The sequence below is a fragment of the Anabas testudineus genome, chromosome 18 (assembly GCF_900324465.2).
Source record: "Anabas testudineus chromosome 18, fAnaTes1.2, whole genome shotgun sequence".
Classification (NCBI taxonomy): domain Eukaryota; kingdom Metazoa; phylum Chordata; class Actinopteri; order Anabantiformes; family Anabantidae; genus Anabas; species Anabas testudineus.
Window position 1 is genome coordinate 26,698,705 of NC_046627.1, and position 17,895 is coordinate 26,716,599.

The 17,895-nt window shown below is 41.3% G+C and overlaps 1 protein-coding gene across 2 annotated transcripts in view; it reads left to right on the top strand.

Moving 5' to 3' along the window:
- The window catches only part of fgf11a (fibroblast growth factor 11a), a 76,090-nt gene that overhangs the window by 7,415 nt on the left and 50,780 nt on the right, over positions 1 to 17,895 (top strand). Inside the window, exon 2 of one of the 2 annotated variants that reach the window (XM_026352383.1) lies at positions 5,996 to 6,009. The exons of the other annotated variant lie outside the window; for it this stretch is intronic. Within the exon in view, the coding sequence (XP_026208168.1) occupies positions 5,996 to 6,009 (14 nt within the window). The remainder of the gene's footprint in view (positions 1 to 5,995; positions 6,010 to 17,895) is intronic. 2 annotated transcript variants of the gene reach the window in all.

Below are 17,895 nucleotides of genomic sequence, written 5' to 3' on the forward strand. Positions count from 1 at the left end.
TGTGCTGGAATAAGCCGGTCTTGTGGGAAAAGTTTGCGTGCGCATGCTTTCCTGCTTACGTCTGTATCTTATTCCGTGTTAATTTACTTTGATCACAGAGACTGTGGCACCCAAGGGTGGTGTAGGATTAACTGACAGGTGCTCTGGTACAACAGATCCGCACACAGCACAGGCCCGGTTTGTCTGTGTCTCTGTCTGTTACCGACAACATATAATTAGAATGTAATTGAATATTAGGAGGAGGCAGAGAACATAAAACATAGCAGTTGTGTAAGTGAAACACTGTGAGGCTCTGTGTCTCCAGCGTACACATCCTCTCGCCTACACAATGTAGACTAATTGAAGATCATTAGCTTCTGGCAGCTGTAAAACTGGATGGTTGGTTAGTTTTAATAAGTATAAAGCTGCCAGGCTTGTTTAGTGGCTCACTGAAAAATGCCTAATGCGTTTTATCACAGAAAGTCAGTTGTAATTTTTCTTTTTAAAATTTTAAGGCCTATTTCACCCTAATTACAAGGAAACAAATTTTGTGTTAAAGCAAACTGTCTGCATTCAGTGAGCACTACAACCACAACTGAACTGAAAATATCAAACACAGGTCTTAAAACCTGGACAGCGCAAATCGTCCACTTCAATTGCTATTTTCATATTTGCTATTTAAATTAAAGCTAATATAAGTTAAATAGCTTTTTTCAGTTTAAACTCACTAAACTCTCCGTCTCTTACTGGCAGAGATTTTCTTGAAGTCCTTTAAGCATGCATCCGACTAATTTGATTTCATTAGGTTTAAAAATTATTTATAATTTATAATTATTTATTTATATAAGGTTTTTTCTTAGGTTCCAGTGATTTCACATCAATAAATCTGATGTTATAATAGCAAACATATAATTATACTGTGTTTAATTATCTGGACTCACTAAATTACATAGAGTTTTGCAATATACAGAAATTTCAAAGTCCAGTTTTTTTTACGTAGTGAAAAAAAAATGCTAATGCTACATTTGTGTCACGTTGGAAGGAAATAGTTACCATAGAAATGAGTCGAGAGTGTTCACCCAGTAGTCCAAAATGCTGGTCCTCTGTTATGTTGCAGCTTTAAACAACAAAATATGTGAAAATAGATAAATGTATTAAACAAATATGTGATAAAATGACCCCAATGTCTGTAAAATAAACTGGCTATGGAGTTTGAATACAGAGGCACTGACCAGTCATGGAGGCTCTAACAAAAGGTCTAATTGGGTTGTATGATGCAGGATCCGGCATTTCTGTTGTGTCCCAGTATATATCAGCCGAGCTGCTTCAATGTTCACCGTTCCCTTTTTGAAAACGTTTCTCCTATGAGCTTCTTAATTTTGCAGAAATTCTATACATAACTCAAGTGCATCTATCTAACAGAGGTGTTTCAGCTCTAGAGATCCATTTCTATGCTGTGTAGACAGTGAACATTTCAGGTATTCACATTATTTACATGCACACTATCCACATATACAAATTGCAAAAGCTAGAAGAGAAACATGGCAAAGCACACAAATAGACACGTCATTTACATTTGCAGTTACTCACTTTCCCATTTTTAGGAGCACATGTAAAGCTGTTGGTTCAGCACATACATGCACTTGCTTAAAAAATATCAGAATGTCAGATGGGCTCTGTGTGTGTGTCTGGGTGCACGCGCGTGTGTGTGTGTGTGGGGCACCTTGCTGATTGCAGCACCCTGTCTGCCTGCGTGCTGTTCCCCTGTGGTACACAAGCACAGGTGCGTGACACGTCCTTCACTTTAATGTGCCATCAATCTGTAAAGCTGGAGACGAGCCAGAGTGTAACCTCCCCAGCTCCTCAAAGCACAGAGCCATATACACTAGTTCGCTAGGTGGATTTTGAGAAATGTCTGCTGGACAGATTTTGCCTGCAGATGAAAGAAGAAGTTCCTCTAAAACTCGGGCTTTTCCCCCGCCATTAAATTATCCATCATGCAATTAAACTCCCATTCTGCTGAGAGGGAGCGAGATGAAGATCGAGACGGACAGTGATGGAGCGAGCACTCGCAGCCGTTCATTAAGTCTAGCATTAAGTCTTAACATCTTATTAGTCAAGTGAAAAATAGATTTTTTTAGATTTTGTTGTCAGACCTGTTTTAGTGTATGATTTGGCTTCAACCACATGAATATATCATGAAATAAGAACTCAATTACAGTAACATAAACATCAAGTTTAATATATGTTGCTGCAGAAATTATGGAACTATCTCCACCCAGATTATTTTAGGCTCTTATTATAAAACAGGATGTGGAGCTCGATGTGGCTGCTCATAGCAGCAAACCCTCTCTCACTATCTTTATTTCATTCTTGGCACAAGGTTAAATTAAGAACCAAGAATGAAATGAAATATTGTGATAAGAACCAGATGCAACACTACAACATACAACTGTATAACAGCAAGTTAACTAACCTTAGTTAGGGGAAATTACTTGAAGGTGTGAAGGTCGGTCTCTGCTGCCTCTGCTGCTGAATATACGTTCATTAGCATTACCAGCCGAAACAATAGCTAATTAATGACACATCTAATTACAGTACACACCTTTTAAACCAGTGGAAATCTATATTTTGCTCTAATGTGGAAAGTGGACATATTTGGATCCATCTGACACGGTGAAGCTGAACAGATGTTATCGTTTTGCAGTAGTGTTCTGATGACTCTGCTGGTGATTTATGGTGATATTTAAGGCACATTGAAATATCATTCTACAGTGATGGTCATTTTTTTAAACTCACCTCCAGGCTATTTGACCAAGAAGTGAAGAATTATGGCGTGCTGCACCACAAGACCTCATCTGTCCTAAACCCACTGACAAAAAAAACAAAACAAAAAACACCAGAGTACCTTCAGTGGGGTGGTTCCTCAATTAATGATCTGATGACTTAATTCAAAAAGTGGATACTCTGAATGACGTTCACTCAGGATATCTTGCTTTTCATTTGAGGTTTCGCTTACTGCATATGTTACACTTCCATGTATTTCTGATTATTGATTTTAGTTTTAATCAGTTTGGTTTTCGTGTCTCTTGCTGCACAGCCATCTCATCAGGTGCTGAGAGAGAGTGGGAGGTCTTGCTAAATCCTGCTTATGCTCAATATGATAGTCCTCCAAGTTAAAGGGGGAGTCGGTGAAATAATTTCCATCCATTTATGTCAAATTATGAAGCTCACTGTTTCATGGTGGATATGTGAATCACACCGGCACCAAGCAGCTAAAGGACAGAACAGAGACAGAACGAGAGGGGTGAAGTTGAGATGTTGTAAGCCCCTTAAAGCTATTGGGCTGTGAAGGACAGGCATTCCCAGGTATTTATAATCATTATTTTTAAACCATTTCAGCTTTAGCAGACATTTTGAAGTGGTAATTGACGGGACACAGCGGTGGTCGGGTGCTGACATTCACAAAGGTCAGACAGATTTAAACCCATGATGCTGTCGACTCCCATGACTCATGTCTACCAAACTTCTATTACTCTTATTTAATTCATGTTTCAGGCACGGATGGATATATTAACATGTGTATTCACGTTCAGCATGTTTCATGTAATCCATTTAACACGTGAGATGGAGAGCAGAAGCATTAAATCCTTGTAATGAAGCACGACGTTATAATTTATTCAGTCAGGTTTCATCACAAATTCATGTCACACACTTCAATCAAGCTCACCATTTTCACATTGCTTACATCAGACTTTAAATGTACATCCCGAGTGAAACCCAATCCTGTAAACTGTCAACTGAACTCACAGGAATCCCAAAAATAAAATGTTCATAGTGCAGATTTATGGTTTTCTGGAAGGAGTTGACACACAGATCCTTGCTGGGAGAAGTGGGCAAATAATGAGGAGATGACAGAGACGTGGAGCTACTCAGCAGCTGATATTGAATCTGACAGAGAACAAGCTGGGCGCACAGAGCTGCATCAGAAGCAGACAGGTCCATCGCACCTTCGCATGCGAAAGGGTTTGATTCGTGTGATTTGCCTCGTACGTCCATGACTCGGCTCGAAATTCTCCTGCAAGCTTTCTACTCAACGCCAGCCGAGGTCCCCGGGCTGCACATGAAGTCTGCTCACATCAGACAGTGGGTGCTTTCTGCCAACGCCTTGGCTGCTCACTACTGAGAACATGGACTCTATGGCAAGGCGCCATCTTAGCACACTGGCGGGTGCGAGAGAGAGACATAGATCTGTTGCTGGCTCTATCAATCTTGGGAATCTCTATCATTAATAAAAGGGAAAACTGAAATCACACCGTCCACACTACAGAAGCAGACACTGCTTTTAAACAATGCAAGATGTTGCATTGATGGGATTTCATGTACTGGTAGGATAATTGTTCTAGTAAGCAACAATTGCTTGTCCCTATTGTCCCTATTGTCTACAACGCCCCTTGTTGCAGTGTTTGCACTCCCAGATGCCCCTTTATTCCGAACCAATCCCACTTCAGATGTTCAGCTCCTAAAGCTGGACTTGGGCAATAAAATGACAAATACATGTCTAAAAGCTGTGCACTGAAACAAACAAGACAGAGAGAGTCAACAATTATAAGTTCCCCTATAGACCCAAGTTTTAAAAGCTTGTGCAAAATGTTTTGTGCTTATTTACAACTTTTACACACGTGAGAAAGTTAATCAACCTCCACAGACCACCACAAGAAAAAAAAGTGTGGAGAATTTCATTTAAAAACTAGGGTGTTTTTGTAAATAATTCACAAAGCACTTTTTAAAGACATGTCTAGTGAAGTGAAGCCTCCCCTCTTCTGAGACTAAAAGTGGTTTGGGAGATGGTGTGATTGGAGAGGACAAGGACAGACTAAAGTTTGACCTCTAGCTGGAGGTAACCAAGAAAGGAGGAGGAGGAGGGAGTGATAAAGAGGGATCAAGTCAAGCAAGTCAGGAAGTCTAGGGACAGGAACACATGGCTGTCTATAAATAATATTGTGCTACATTGTTTTAGATTGCTGTGATGCTTGACGGAGGTTTAGGGTCTTGGTTACATTGTGATATGTAGTTCTTCCTTAATTGAGCATCAACTGGGCAGATCAGTGTATTTCGGCCTCAACTTGCCATGTCTGGATTTTGCAGGTGTCTCGTTTACAAAGTGAGTCTCTGGAGAGTATTGACTTTTTGGCAGCTCTTGCTTAACCAGAGAATTTTGGGGGGCTTTAACTTTAACCCACTGTGATATCACGACATCTCTATTTGCGTTTGCAGAAAGAAAAAGCACAAGAAGCAGAGGAGTGTGTGTTCTCCCCCAGATTGTTATATAGCACTTACACAGGTAAATGGTAAAGGGAAGTAGGAGGAAAGGAGACGAGGAAGGAGTTATAGGGCACAAATATGTCTTGGAGACTCGGGGAAAGAGAAAGATAGAGAGATAGGGAAGAGGAAGGAAGAACTAAAAGCAGCCATAAAATGGCAAGGAAGAGATGGTGTGATAGAGAGATGGGAGGATAAAGACAAGAGAGGAGACAGGCGGGTGGAAGCAAGGAGGGAGGTCTCAGGAGCAGCAAGGAGAGATAGACTGATAGAAGAAAGGAAGAGATAAAACCACCAGCAGTGCCCAACTGTAGCAAGACAAACATATACGTTATGGATAAAGATTGTGTGAGAGCGATTTTATGTAAATAATCCTGTGTGTGTGTGTGTGTGTGTGTGTGTGTGTGTGTGTGTGTGTGTGCGGTTGAGCTGTGATTGCAGTCCGGGGGCAGTTGCAGTCCTTTCGAAGAAGATAAGCAGACATAATTAAGAGGCCATTAATAAATGTGGTAATGGACACTCCGTATAACCGAGCGACCTAAAGCTGGACGGATCATGCGCGATGGCGCGTGTGCATGCGTGTAGGAGACGGAGAGGCACAGTCACCTGGAGTGCGTCTCTCATATTCTATATCAGCTGTATCTGCTGGCCGAGATAAGTTATCATTACACGATATGTCATGGCTGACGCACAGACACACCGTCATCCGTGCTGCATTTGCATATGGAGGGCTTTTAGTGATGCCCTTGCACCATCAAACACAGCATCTCTGCATTAGTCAGTGCACACACACATTCCCTCACATATGCACCATGTATTAACAGCTTAACATACTATAAAGTCAGGCTTCTATTAAAGAATAGACTATTCCAATAAGCTAAACACTAAATGCAAACATAAGCCCAAAATATACCATTAATGCAGGTCTGTTTGTTAAGAGGGATTAGCCAATGAAATGGAAACAGGTGACTTCTACTGTATCCAAAATAACATAAAATAATCCAGAAGGATTGGATTAATCTTGGCCTTAGTAAAACCCTAAGTAAGTACCGTTCAAATGCATTCAGCTCCTGATTTCACACTAACATGTTGCAAGTACATCGAGTTCAGATGTCCCCAATTACTCAACATGTTCAGGAGCTGACAACACCACCTCACATGCCGTCCAACCGGGAATGAAAGACAGACACAGGCTGTTTGTTTTTTTATGCGTGCTAAGAAAATTTGTTATTAGCTAACTATTATTGCAACAATAAGAATAACAGTGTACCAACTCTGTAGGCTCGATGTTGTCTGTGGGCCACCTGCTATAGTCACTACAGCATAAAACATCAAGAGGAAAGTGGCTTATTTATTTGAACCGCAGCCCCTCAACAGTAACACTGAACTGGGTCAACTCTTCCTTTCTGTATGAGCAGTACCCTCTTATAATAATACCATGTTATATTAATATCATATTATAATAATACCATGTTATAATAATACATTAATGTTGGCCTGCACCTGCATGAAGCATGTTGTGGGTGTAAACATTTTGCATCCGCTGTAGAGTAGGACTAAATGACAGCACACGTAAGGTCTTTGCTTCTCAATATTTTAGAGTAAGGCTCACCTGTGAAACTTTGATTAGTAAGTTTTGCAGCTTCTTATGTTTTGTAATTTAATAATCTGAAGAACTCAGAATAGAGGAGGAGGAGGCTAGACTGGGCAGAGCAAAGAGGACTGACTCTGACTCTTTTCAAGTTGCATATCGTAGCTTTAACTAACTGACTGTTATTAATCTGCATAATGACTCAGTGTTATAAAATGTTTACATGTAAAAGACTGATGGTCTTACAATAACTTAAGACTAGTGTCAGGGAAAATGCATGATCTTGAACTAATACATACAGTGATACTCCACCCACCACTACATGTAAAAGTAAAAGGGACACTCGAGGAAGTTGTTCAAGTGTGTGTGGGTCACAGTTGGAGCATGTGTGAAGTTTAGTGTGCCTAGCACTGGGACTGATGTTTGCATGCAGAAACCCAGATAGGATGGTAAAAAGAAACAGGAGGAGAGTCCCTCAGTACATCCTAACTTCTGTATGTTACATGGACGGGCGTGAGCTGGAACACGTTTCTTCAGCTACTCTGCTACTCATGCAGTAGCTGCTTTCAATAATAATGCTTCCAAATGAAAACGACCTTGAGTGAGCTGTAGTGGACCGGAAAGCTGCTCAGGTGCAGCCCACATCAGACTAAAATCAGGTGGAATCGGCTCTAACTTTGACATTACAGTTTGTTCAGTAGATGGCATTTGGAAAGGATTGGCATTCAATTTAAGAACGCTCACAGGTTATACTCACAGCTTCGGACACTCAAACAACCACTCTCTGAAAGCCCGAAGCTGCAGCACCTGGACTGTAATTTGTAATGTCAACATGATGTACAGCCTGGAGGTTGTCCACTGACAATGACTTTGTGGACTCACACAATGTTTGTCTGAATTTTTACATCCAAACAGGCTTTTCACTCCGTATTGTAATCGCTCCAAAAAGCAGCAGCACTTTTTCGAAACATTGTCCTGTCAAGTGCCAAAGACAAATATGTACACGCTGATAAAGCTAAATGTATCTTGGCATCCAGCGTTCACCTACTTCTTTGTCAGACTTGTTTTACGTAAATCCTAACAGTGGTTGTAGAAAAGTATATATTGTAGTTTTACCTGATTTAAAGTCTACCGTCTGCCAGGAAAGGACCATCCTTTAATATTAAAGATTAAAGATTTGAATCCAGAGAACAATTTAGCTCAGTACAAACAATAAGATATGTCGCTGACTGTAGTTTGTAATTTTGCCAGCTGTGATCACCTGTACTGTCAGTTAGGATAAATGAATACAACGTCTTTATTAGCCTCATTTCAGGTAAGCCGAGTGTTTTTCCTAATTATTATTTCAATATTTAAATGTGATGTAAAATTCAAAGTGGATCCAGTTTCAGTGGATACCCACAGGAGCCTTCAGGCCACCGCTGTAGATCTCTGCTTTCCATATCTTTTCTATTACCACATGTCCCAGCCTCCCTGCTCTCACTCCCCTTGCAGCCTAAAGGGGCTGTGACTTAACTATCATTTAAAAAAAAAAAGAAAAAGTCCACTCCCACAGGCACTGTAATTAGATAGAGAAAATGGTGAACGACCCCCCACCCCCCAGTGTCGCATGCTGCTCGCCTCGCTGTCCCTCCAATTAAACCAAAGAGAAAGAGAGAAAAGAGAAAGTTAAGCAACACGGGGAAGCTGATCACCTTATTGAAAACCTGTCTCTCGATCGCACCCCCTTTCCTCACCCCTCCACAAGCCATCAGTTATGTACAGAACAATCCTCTCGGGACCTTAACAGGAAGCAGTGAATGGTGTTTTGCCTCCCTGTTGCATGGCAGAATACTCGTCCTGACGATAATCATTATGGCTTTACATGTTGGTCGCCAGGTTCTTTGCACACTCCTCGCCGGCTCTTGACGATGTGCTAAGATTATCCTTTACGCTCCAGTTAATCTGTTGGGAAGCTTGTTCTCTACTGAAGTGTCCTTGTGTGTCCTTCAGGAACTCAGAAGCATGCATGCACTCCCAGAGGTGCTCTCTCTGTGTGTCTGACCCCAACCTCTGAAAGAGAATCATCCCATTATTTCTTTTAACATAAGCCAATTCTGTTGTACTTCTGTGTCCCCAAAAGTGCAGGTGACAAGTTTATATTTAATTTCATTTTAACTTGTTAAATTAACTTATTCTTACATTTCTACACAGAGTGTTGGTGTTGTGTTGTTTAATTATGATATTATTTTAATAGTCTGTAACAGGATGGATTATAAAGGTTGTGAAAGCCTGCAAAGTATGCATTGCTTATCCTAAGGCAACCCAGTCTCAACTTAAGGTCGGGGAAAGATTAAGGTGTGTGTTAGAGAGAGAGAGAGAAGAGCCAATAATATAGTACTTTACTTCTTAGTTTGTCCAAAAGGCAGTTATACAATGACATCAGGGCCAAATATAATAACCCTATTTTCAATTATTTGCTTAAAAAAAGAAAAAGTTCTCAGATTAGCCCGTTAAGACAAGATTAACCTCATCCTCAAAGCCTCTTCTCTCAAAAATGTGAAACAATAAAATACTTGCAAATGCAAATCCCACATTCCCATGTTGCAAAAACATGCACTGAGATTTTGAAGCGGTCAGAACAGTTTTGGCGCACACTAATCTAGTCTAACTAAACCTCACTTAACTAATCTCTTAAACGGCTAACATGAGAAAAAGGTTTGAACCACATTCACACAAAACCTGCAACAATGAGAATTAGTACGAAAGCAACCATGTTTAATCTCTTTAGCATTTGGTCTCTTCCAGTATTTGATATTCACTAAAGTTATTTCCATATTTGTTTTTGTCTGATGCATCTGTTGGCCCGTGTCTAACTGCCTTCACTTCACTTCATCACAGTAGCAATGAACTGTGTGTGTGTGTGTGTTTGTGTCTCTCGTTTGCAGTGATTAGCTGCAGCAGGTTTAAGGGAGGGTTTAACCACACACATAAAAATGTTCCCACCACATGTCCCAGTGGAGAAAAGTGAATTTCAGTACAATATGTATGTACAGCGTTCGGTGAAGTGATGCATCCTCAAGACAGAATTGAATTGAATCCTTGGCTAAATCTTGTTCTGCACCTGAACATCTCAGTAAATCACCCACACAAATACAATCAAGTCTCTCAGTTCTTCAGTAAACAGTTACTTTCATCTCGCTGGATAATGCAACAGAACTCCCACCAAACCAAATTTAGGCTGTGCGTACTGTGTTATCACAGAGTTTTGTAGCCTCACTGGCAGCCCCCGCTTTGCTGCAGCGTAATGGAGATACACGACGGCAATAAATGAATCACTAGCGGCGAGCCAGACGAGTTGACCTGCCGACAGAACGCTGAGGTACTGAGGGGACGACTGGGAGAGAAGGAATGACAGACGAACAGATGGCCAGATGTGGGAGGAGATCGCTGGGCCAGCTGGAAACGATGGGGTTGCCCGGATGGGTTTTAAGGGGAGGCCCATCTCTATTCACATAAAGGGAATTATCCTGATCCTGTTCAATAAAGCAGCTTGCATAATTATAGTGCAGTTTACTAGCTGTGTTAGGGCGGGGGGTCCCTCTGGGGCGAGAGCAGTGAGAGAAAGAGAAGGAGGCAGATAAGCAGGTGAACAAAGACGGAAATTATAAAGAGAGGAAGAGGAGGCAAGACTGTAGCTTCACTGTTTTCTGTTATCTTTGTGCAGCAAATTAGACTTTCTTAGAGCTACAGGAGCTACTGTACAAACTGTGTGTGTGTGTGTGTGTGTGTGTGTGTGCGTGTTTTCTCTTGTTTGCTGTGATTAGCTGCAGCAGGTTTAAAAAATGAAAACCCCCTGCTCTGTGAGGATAACCCCATCTCGCTCGGTTCAATTTCAGCTGACAAACGAACTGCACGAACAACCGGCGGTGACAATTCGACTCCTCCGCCCACCCCAAGGTGTCATTTCAGGGCATTCCGGTTGGCTGTTTATTGTCGAGGCGCTGCTATTTGGTGTCAACCAATCAAAGAGCGATTGTACCGGACGGGGAACAGCTGCTTCAATGAGATCGGGAAATAATTAGGAGTAACATTTTGTGAACTGCGTGGCATTTGAGCTGATTGCGGAGCTGCCAACAAGAACACAGGAAAATGAGGATGTACTGCACAAGCGCGTGTGTATGTGTGTGGGTGTGTGGGTGTTTTAGTACGGGGGGCATGAATGAATTGAGGACAGACTGGAGGAGAATCTCTGCAAATCAGTTTAATTAAAGACTACCGATGCATGAGATTAGATTGGGAGCCTATGGTGTAAAGGATATGATTATGCAGAGCGAGAGTCACAGATCGGAGATAGAGAAAGGGAGAGAGTTAAAGAGAGAGAGTGAATGATGGGGAGAGACTTGGAAGTAAACACAACCACACTGCCGCAGACTCCTGCGCTAGCTGTTGTTGATGGTAATGCACAGCATCGCGGTCCCATGGTGCTCCTTAGGTTGCTACAGCACCAAGGGTGTTTCCTGTCTTGACTATGTAGTACTCCCTGAGTCAGGTAGTGTGTGTGTGTGTGTGTGTGTGTTTGTGTGTGTGTGTAATATATCTCTGGTTGTGCAGCCTGTCTCTTGCTTCGAGCCTAATTAGCAGTGTCATACAGTATCTGGTGACAAGAAGCAACACAACTGCTGCAGGACACACACACACACACACACACACACACACACACACACACTGGCGTATGTCCTACGTCCTTGTTCCTGAGCACATTTAGTCCCATGTCGCACTCTGTGAAGACAAAAACTCTCAGACCCCAGGCGACTCTTTTAATGTCATGAAATAAAGAGCATTTGCTGCATGGCCAGTTTACATTCACGTCATTTAGAACTAATCATGTTTCTGCTGCAGTGTTTCTAACAGCCTTTGAAATTGGATTTACAATTACCGCTGTCTTGCATTAACCTGCGTGAAGTGTCAGACTGAAGTTTGCCAGCAGCCAGTTTAGATCAATGTCAGGTAAACTCTGACTGGCAGGAAGGTACAGTATATAAAATTAGCAAGTTTTGAGGTTTGATTGCTGGTAAAACGAAATGACAAAATTTATTCTACTCTCACGCCTCTATAGCAGGAGTGATAGAAGTCCGACACCGTTGTCTCTAAACCGTAGTCTTAATTTGAGAGTCTTGGTGGATGTAAACAGGAAGTTACCATGTAGTGAGCTCTGGTCTTCATACGTTTTCCAGTATGAGGTTTTTATGGTTGTTCTGAATAAAGACATGAAAGATCAGGATTTTTTTTTTGTTGTTGTTGTTATTTTATGCACATTATATTTGTTAATACTCTTGACTTGATCAGTTCACATTCATTTCTGACTAATTAATGCAGAAAACAATGAAATTCCCCATACGTTTTATTATTACTGTATGATCTGAGGAAATAAATGCAGTATTAAAGCTCCATGGTGCTTGATGGCCTTCTTTGGGATCTGATGCTGACATAAAGAAAGCAAAGTGAGTCACATAAAAGACGAGGCAGCGCTTGTTTTCCTTTCAGAACTCCTGACACTCGTTAGGTGGGGTTTCCTATCTCTTCTGTGTGAAGGCGAATGAAAGATTCAGAGGGAGGGGTATGAACAGCGGGACAGCTTGATTAGCATTGTGCTCCACGTTTCACTGCTGTGGCTCTGAGGGAGAGAGAGGGAGTATCTGGGAGAATGAAAGAGAGACGGAGGGATGAAGGAGGCAGAAATGCTGGCTCAGCAAAGTGCAAAAGGAAGAAGGAGAAGAAAAGGGCAGGAGAAAAGAGGAGAAAGGTGTTGGTTCCATATGTTCAAGAGGGAAAAACGTACACTAGGAGAGGGTGATATTGTCGGCTCCTACAGAGGGGCCCCTTTGAGGACCAAATAAAGTGCCTGTTACAACATCTACAAACTAATCACTCACAAAAAGAGCATGAAATTCTGCACGGGTGGGATTTCTGAATTAAGTTCATCATTCTGCAAAGACGGCAGCAGCACAGGTGGACAATAGGAGTTAACAGCACTAAGAACCACCACTGATCACATGCACGGACAATGTGCAAGTTTTTATTCATTCAGTCTCTCGAATCTTTCAAGAGACATTGTGAGCTCCCCTTTGCCTTTGTAAAAAGATATGCCTATTTAAACTTTCCTATTGTGCTATTCTGTAATGCTCCATTATTACATTATAACCCAATGGGAGACTTTGCTTAATGTGACGTGCAATTATTTTGACTCTATTCCACATAAATTTAGTTTAATGGCGACTAGAGCTTAACTTAAACCATAATCACAAATACAAGAGCTCAGAGTAAACGTGGTATTCCTCTTGTCTCACTAACATTTAATAGAAACAACCACAGATTTCCTCAACAGTAGTCTTATTCTTCTTATCACGATCTCTCACTGGTGTATGTAACTGTAAAACTAACTTCATGTGATGATTGATATGCATTCACAGATTAGCTGAAGATCAATGATTTCGACTGAGGATATACTGTAAATCATACTTATAGTTTTTGTTCAAAAATAACTGAAAACTTTCCCCAGTTGGAAAGTTGGATGTTGGACATTTTTGGGGACGTGGATTAACACACATTTCACATTTGTGTAGACTATTAATACGCAACACGATGATGCACAATATGCGAAACTTGTGTGAGTGTGTGTTCACGTTCTCACTAAGCATGGTTCACTGATATTCTCTGAACAAAAATACAGTATTGAATATGACCAAGCTAACAAAGACAACAGTATGCATATTGTAATAGTATAAACGATATAGAGTATGGTTTCACTGTAAATATAGTATAACTATAGTATAATATAAAGATATCATAGTTTATTCTCTAACAACAGAGGTAAAAACCACACACACACACACACGCACACAGATTGTATTTCCTGTATTTACTATAAATCTGTGAAAGCAAATTGATTTGTCCTCCTTCTATCAGAGACTCTGGACGGGATCCAGGAGCAGAACTGAGCAAAGAGTCCTTTTGGGTTGTTTAAATTTGTCAAGTCACTCTCAATTCACCCTTCCCTCCAACCCATTACCCATCTGTTACAACACTCAAACATACTGAACGTCTCTTCTTGAGGATCAAAAACCCACCTGCTTCAGTGTGTGAGTTTGCAGAGAGACAGTGGTCATTAACTAATGCACGGTGGGAGAGCACGCCCGCCACTGCTGGCCTCGCCGAGGTCGCTGACGCAAAAGCACACCAGACCCTTGCAGGGCCAGCTCTGCCTCATCCATCTCTGTCAGTGTCTCAGCCAAGAACACACACACACACACACACACACACACACACACACACACACACACACACACACAAACCCATATGCCCATATGGGTATTCTCAGTTGGAACATGCAGCTCTCATGTCAGACATGTAAAAACAAACGTGTGTTGTCTGTGCTTATGGAAAGTCAGAAGGGTCATATTCACCTGCTCAAACGTTCATACACATGTATGTTTATGGATATGTGTGCTAAGTGTGTCACCTTCCAAGGTGCAGTTCAAAGATTTTCAGCTGCACACACAGTACATGAACACACACAAGACGAGCAGCCATTAAACAAGTCTGATGATATTTAGTGGTGCTGTGGATCGTTCTAGCTGATCACATCACATCCACGCAGAACAACAAAGTAAAAGGATTTGCTTTCTGTTCAGCCTGATCGCACACTGGACACAACAGTTAAAGGTTTACTGTTGCGTGTCTTCCCGCTGAAGTGCCCTTGATTCTCCTCTATACATACTGTTGACGTCTTAGCTCCGTGTGGGTGGACGGATAATATATGAAATTGAGAAAATGTGTTGTCATCCAGGTACCAATGCATGCTGACATGAAAATCAACAACCAGCATTCAAAGAATTTCTAATTGACTCTGGACACAGCTGCAAAGCCGGGTTTGATTCACAATGAACAGCAACTGTCACTCATTCAGCCTTTTGAATTCATACGGTATGTGTGAACTCCCTTTTGTTGGCCATCTGCGTGGAAGTCTCGACGTCCTTTTTTATTTATGACACATCTATTTCACTTCTCGTATGATCACACTGCGAATGACTTGCAGGAGAGGCTGTGCTGTCATCACCATATTTGAACAATACTGCATCTTCCCCTGCTCTGTGATCCCACCTTGGAGTCAGACGTCTCTGCACAGCTGTTACCACATTTGATTTCCACTCAGGTTGGAGCACCCGTCAAGATGAAATAGTTCTTTCATACAACAGCTCAGTCCTGATGAATCAGGCAGACTATTCATGGTATGAGTTGGGTCTGTTTTTGATTTCAGATTTACCTTGGTGTTTCCACAGTCTGCTTTTGGATAGATGGTACTTCGGTGTAAAATTATACAGTGACCTGCTTGTTTTCCAACCATGCCTGATCCACCCACTGGCGATTACCTGGATAAGGTGTGTTCAGCCCATCTGAGAGCACTCCGTCCTCACCTAACATGGCATCTTCCAGCTTCTGACTGACTGAACACACCTCATCCAAGTAATCAGCAGGATGCACTATGTCTTCCTACAGCAGCTGCACTATAATTGCTGATCTAAATCAAGCTGTGATATCAGAGAGCCACACAAATCTCAGGACAACTGCAACTTCTATACTGGATTAATAACACTAGTCAGGGTTGTAAACTTTGACAGTTTGGAGAATTTGTGCCTTTTGGGGTATTACTTTCCCATTTTCATGTGTGATATTTATTCTCTCCACTTGCGAGTTGCTCTGAGTTATAACATAATATTCTTTAAGTGTCATCTGGAGAGGGAAATCAGCTTGTATTTGCCTCTAATAGCGCTTAAGGGAATATTCCTATGTATCTCTATAGGTCAGCACTTATCAGGAAGAGCAGAAATATAGTATGGTGTTAAAAACCTGCAAGATATAAGGTGTTGTTAAGAGACGGGGAGGAAGAAAGCAATCGACTGAGAGAGCATACAGGAGAGAAAAAAAAGGGGGGGGGGGGGGGGGGGGCTTTCCCAGAGAGATGTTGGAGATGAAGAGAGAAAAGGTGTGTGGGTGGAAAGTTTGGTTCCTGGCCATTGACTCTTTCCAATGTTACCACACCAGGGCCATTGGTGATTGATCTCTCCACTCACCTCCCACCATCCTCTCTCCCCGTGTGTCGGCCTCCCTCCTTCGTCTCTGGCCGATTCACTCGCTTGCTTTCACCCCCCACCCTCTCCTTTGCAAATGTTTTCACATAGTTCGTCTCTGTCCTTTTTTCTGCCTTCCTTCCTTCCTTCCTCCTCTGTCCTTTTGTTTTCCTACTTATTCTTTAGAATTTGCAGTGCTCTCCATCCAGCCTCCACAACCCATCAATCTTTCTTCTTTCTCTTTTCCACTATGCTTTACTAACTCCCTTAAGTTCATCCAGTCCACCTGCATGTCTTTTTGTCCTTCCTTCCTCCCCCTCAGGTGTTATCGGCTAGTGGCCTAGCTCTGCACTGGGTAGGCGGGGTCTGCCTGCTGATCGTTACTGTAATTACCATCAGTATAGAGGGATCCTGGGATACTGAAAACCTCTGCACCAGCGAACTCACACTGCTCTCCATCTTCTTCGATCAGGCCAAAATAAGATTATGTAACACGAACCCTCTTAAAGACAACAGGGTTTCGGCAGGAAATGTAGATTTAGGGGTCTACTTCTTATTCAAATTAAACTAGTTAAGACTTAGACAGTGAAACATCACCTCTAGACCACTATAAAGGACTGGGATGCTGGTGAGGTTTAATGTAATCTTATTCTTAAGTTATTGTGAATGTATTCATATTCAACACAAAAAAAATGTTTAAAATGTTTAAAATGAGTTCTTCAAATGCATTCAAAGGGGTCTAAGAAGTCTGTGATTTGATATGTTGAAACCAGTGGGAAAACCCCAGACAAGACCTCAAGATCATGCGATAACACCGGATCCACATCATGAGAGCTGTTACAGTGCTTGAATGTTTGCCAATTACCTATTACACTATTTACAAGGAAGGTTTTAACCTTCATGGTGCAAGAAGCTTTGTGGCTCAGGCTAGTGGCTTGCTTTGGCTGTGAACCTGTGCCATAGACAGCGGCAAGAAAACTTATGTGAACCTTTTGGAATGTCATGGGCTACTGCATTAATTTTTCATAAAGTTTGATCTGATCTTCATCTAAGTCAAAGAAATAAAAAAGCTAATTGGAGTCAGCTGTTAGCACAAGTTAAGAACATTAGTTTGGAGGTGTGGACTAGAGCTACTTCTGTGGCTACTCTACCAAGAAGTGGACAGCCAGTCAAAATGACCCCGAGAACACAATCAACACTCTTTAATGAGTAACAGCCAAAGATTTGAAGGCATCCTTGGTTCAGCTAACATTTGTGTTCATGAGTCTACAGTAGGTAAAACATCTCTGAAGGAAGCTGCTGCTTTCTAGAAAGAACATTGCTGCACAACTGAGGTTTGTCAAAGAGCACATCGATACTTCACAGCAGTATTACCAAACTGTTTTGTGGACTGATGAAACTATATTAAACTATTTGGAAAGAACCTACAGCACTACAGCCAGTACGTTTCAAATTATGTTATCGTTGTTGTTTACTACTTAATTTCCATTTGAGCTTTTAAAAAGTTCAAATACACAACTGCTTTGCAAAATACAAGATTTAACTGTTTAATAAATGCGTTGGACCACCTTGATTTAACACAAGACTGTTGTCTGTAATAAAGTGTTAAAGGTTAATAAAGTGTTGATTATTATTATTTAACTGTTAATTTAAAAGGTGTGTTCTCATGACTGTAGTAATTAAATACATGTGCCTTAAAACTTTCTTCTTAAATACTGGATTATTTCTTGTTATAACTTAAAATGATTGACACAAATTGCTTTGTTAAACTAAAACATTTGTTTTTGTAACTTTGATACACTGGTCTAGTACCTACCACAGTGTAATCTTTCTGAACTCCAATAATTTAGCTCTAATCTCTAATAAAACATTGTTGTTCATCCTCATGTGTCT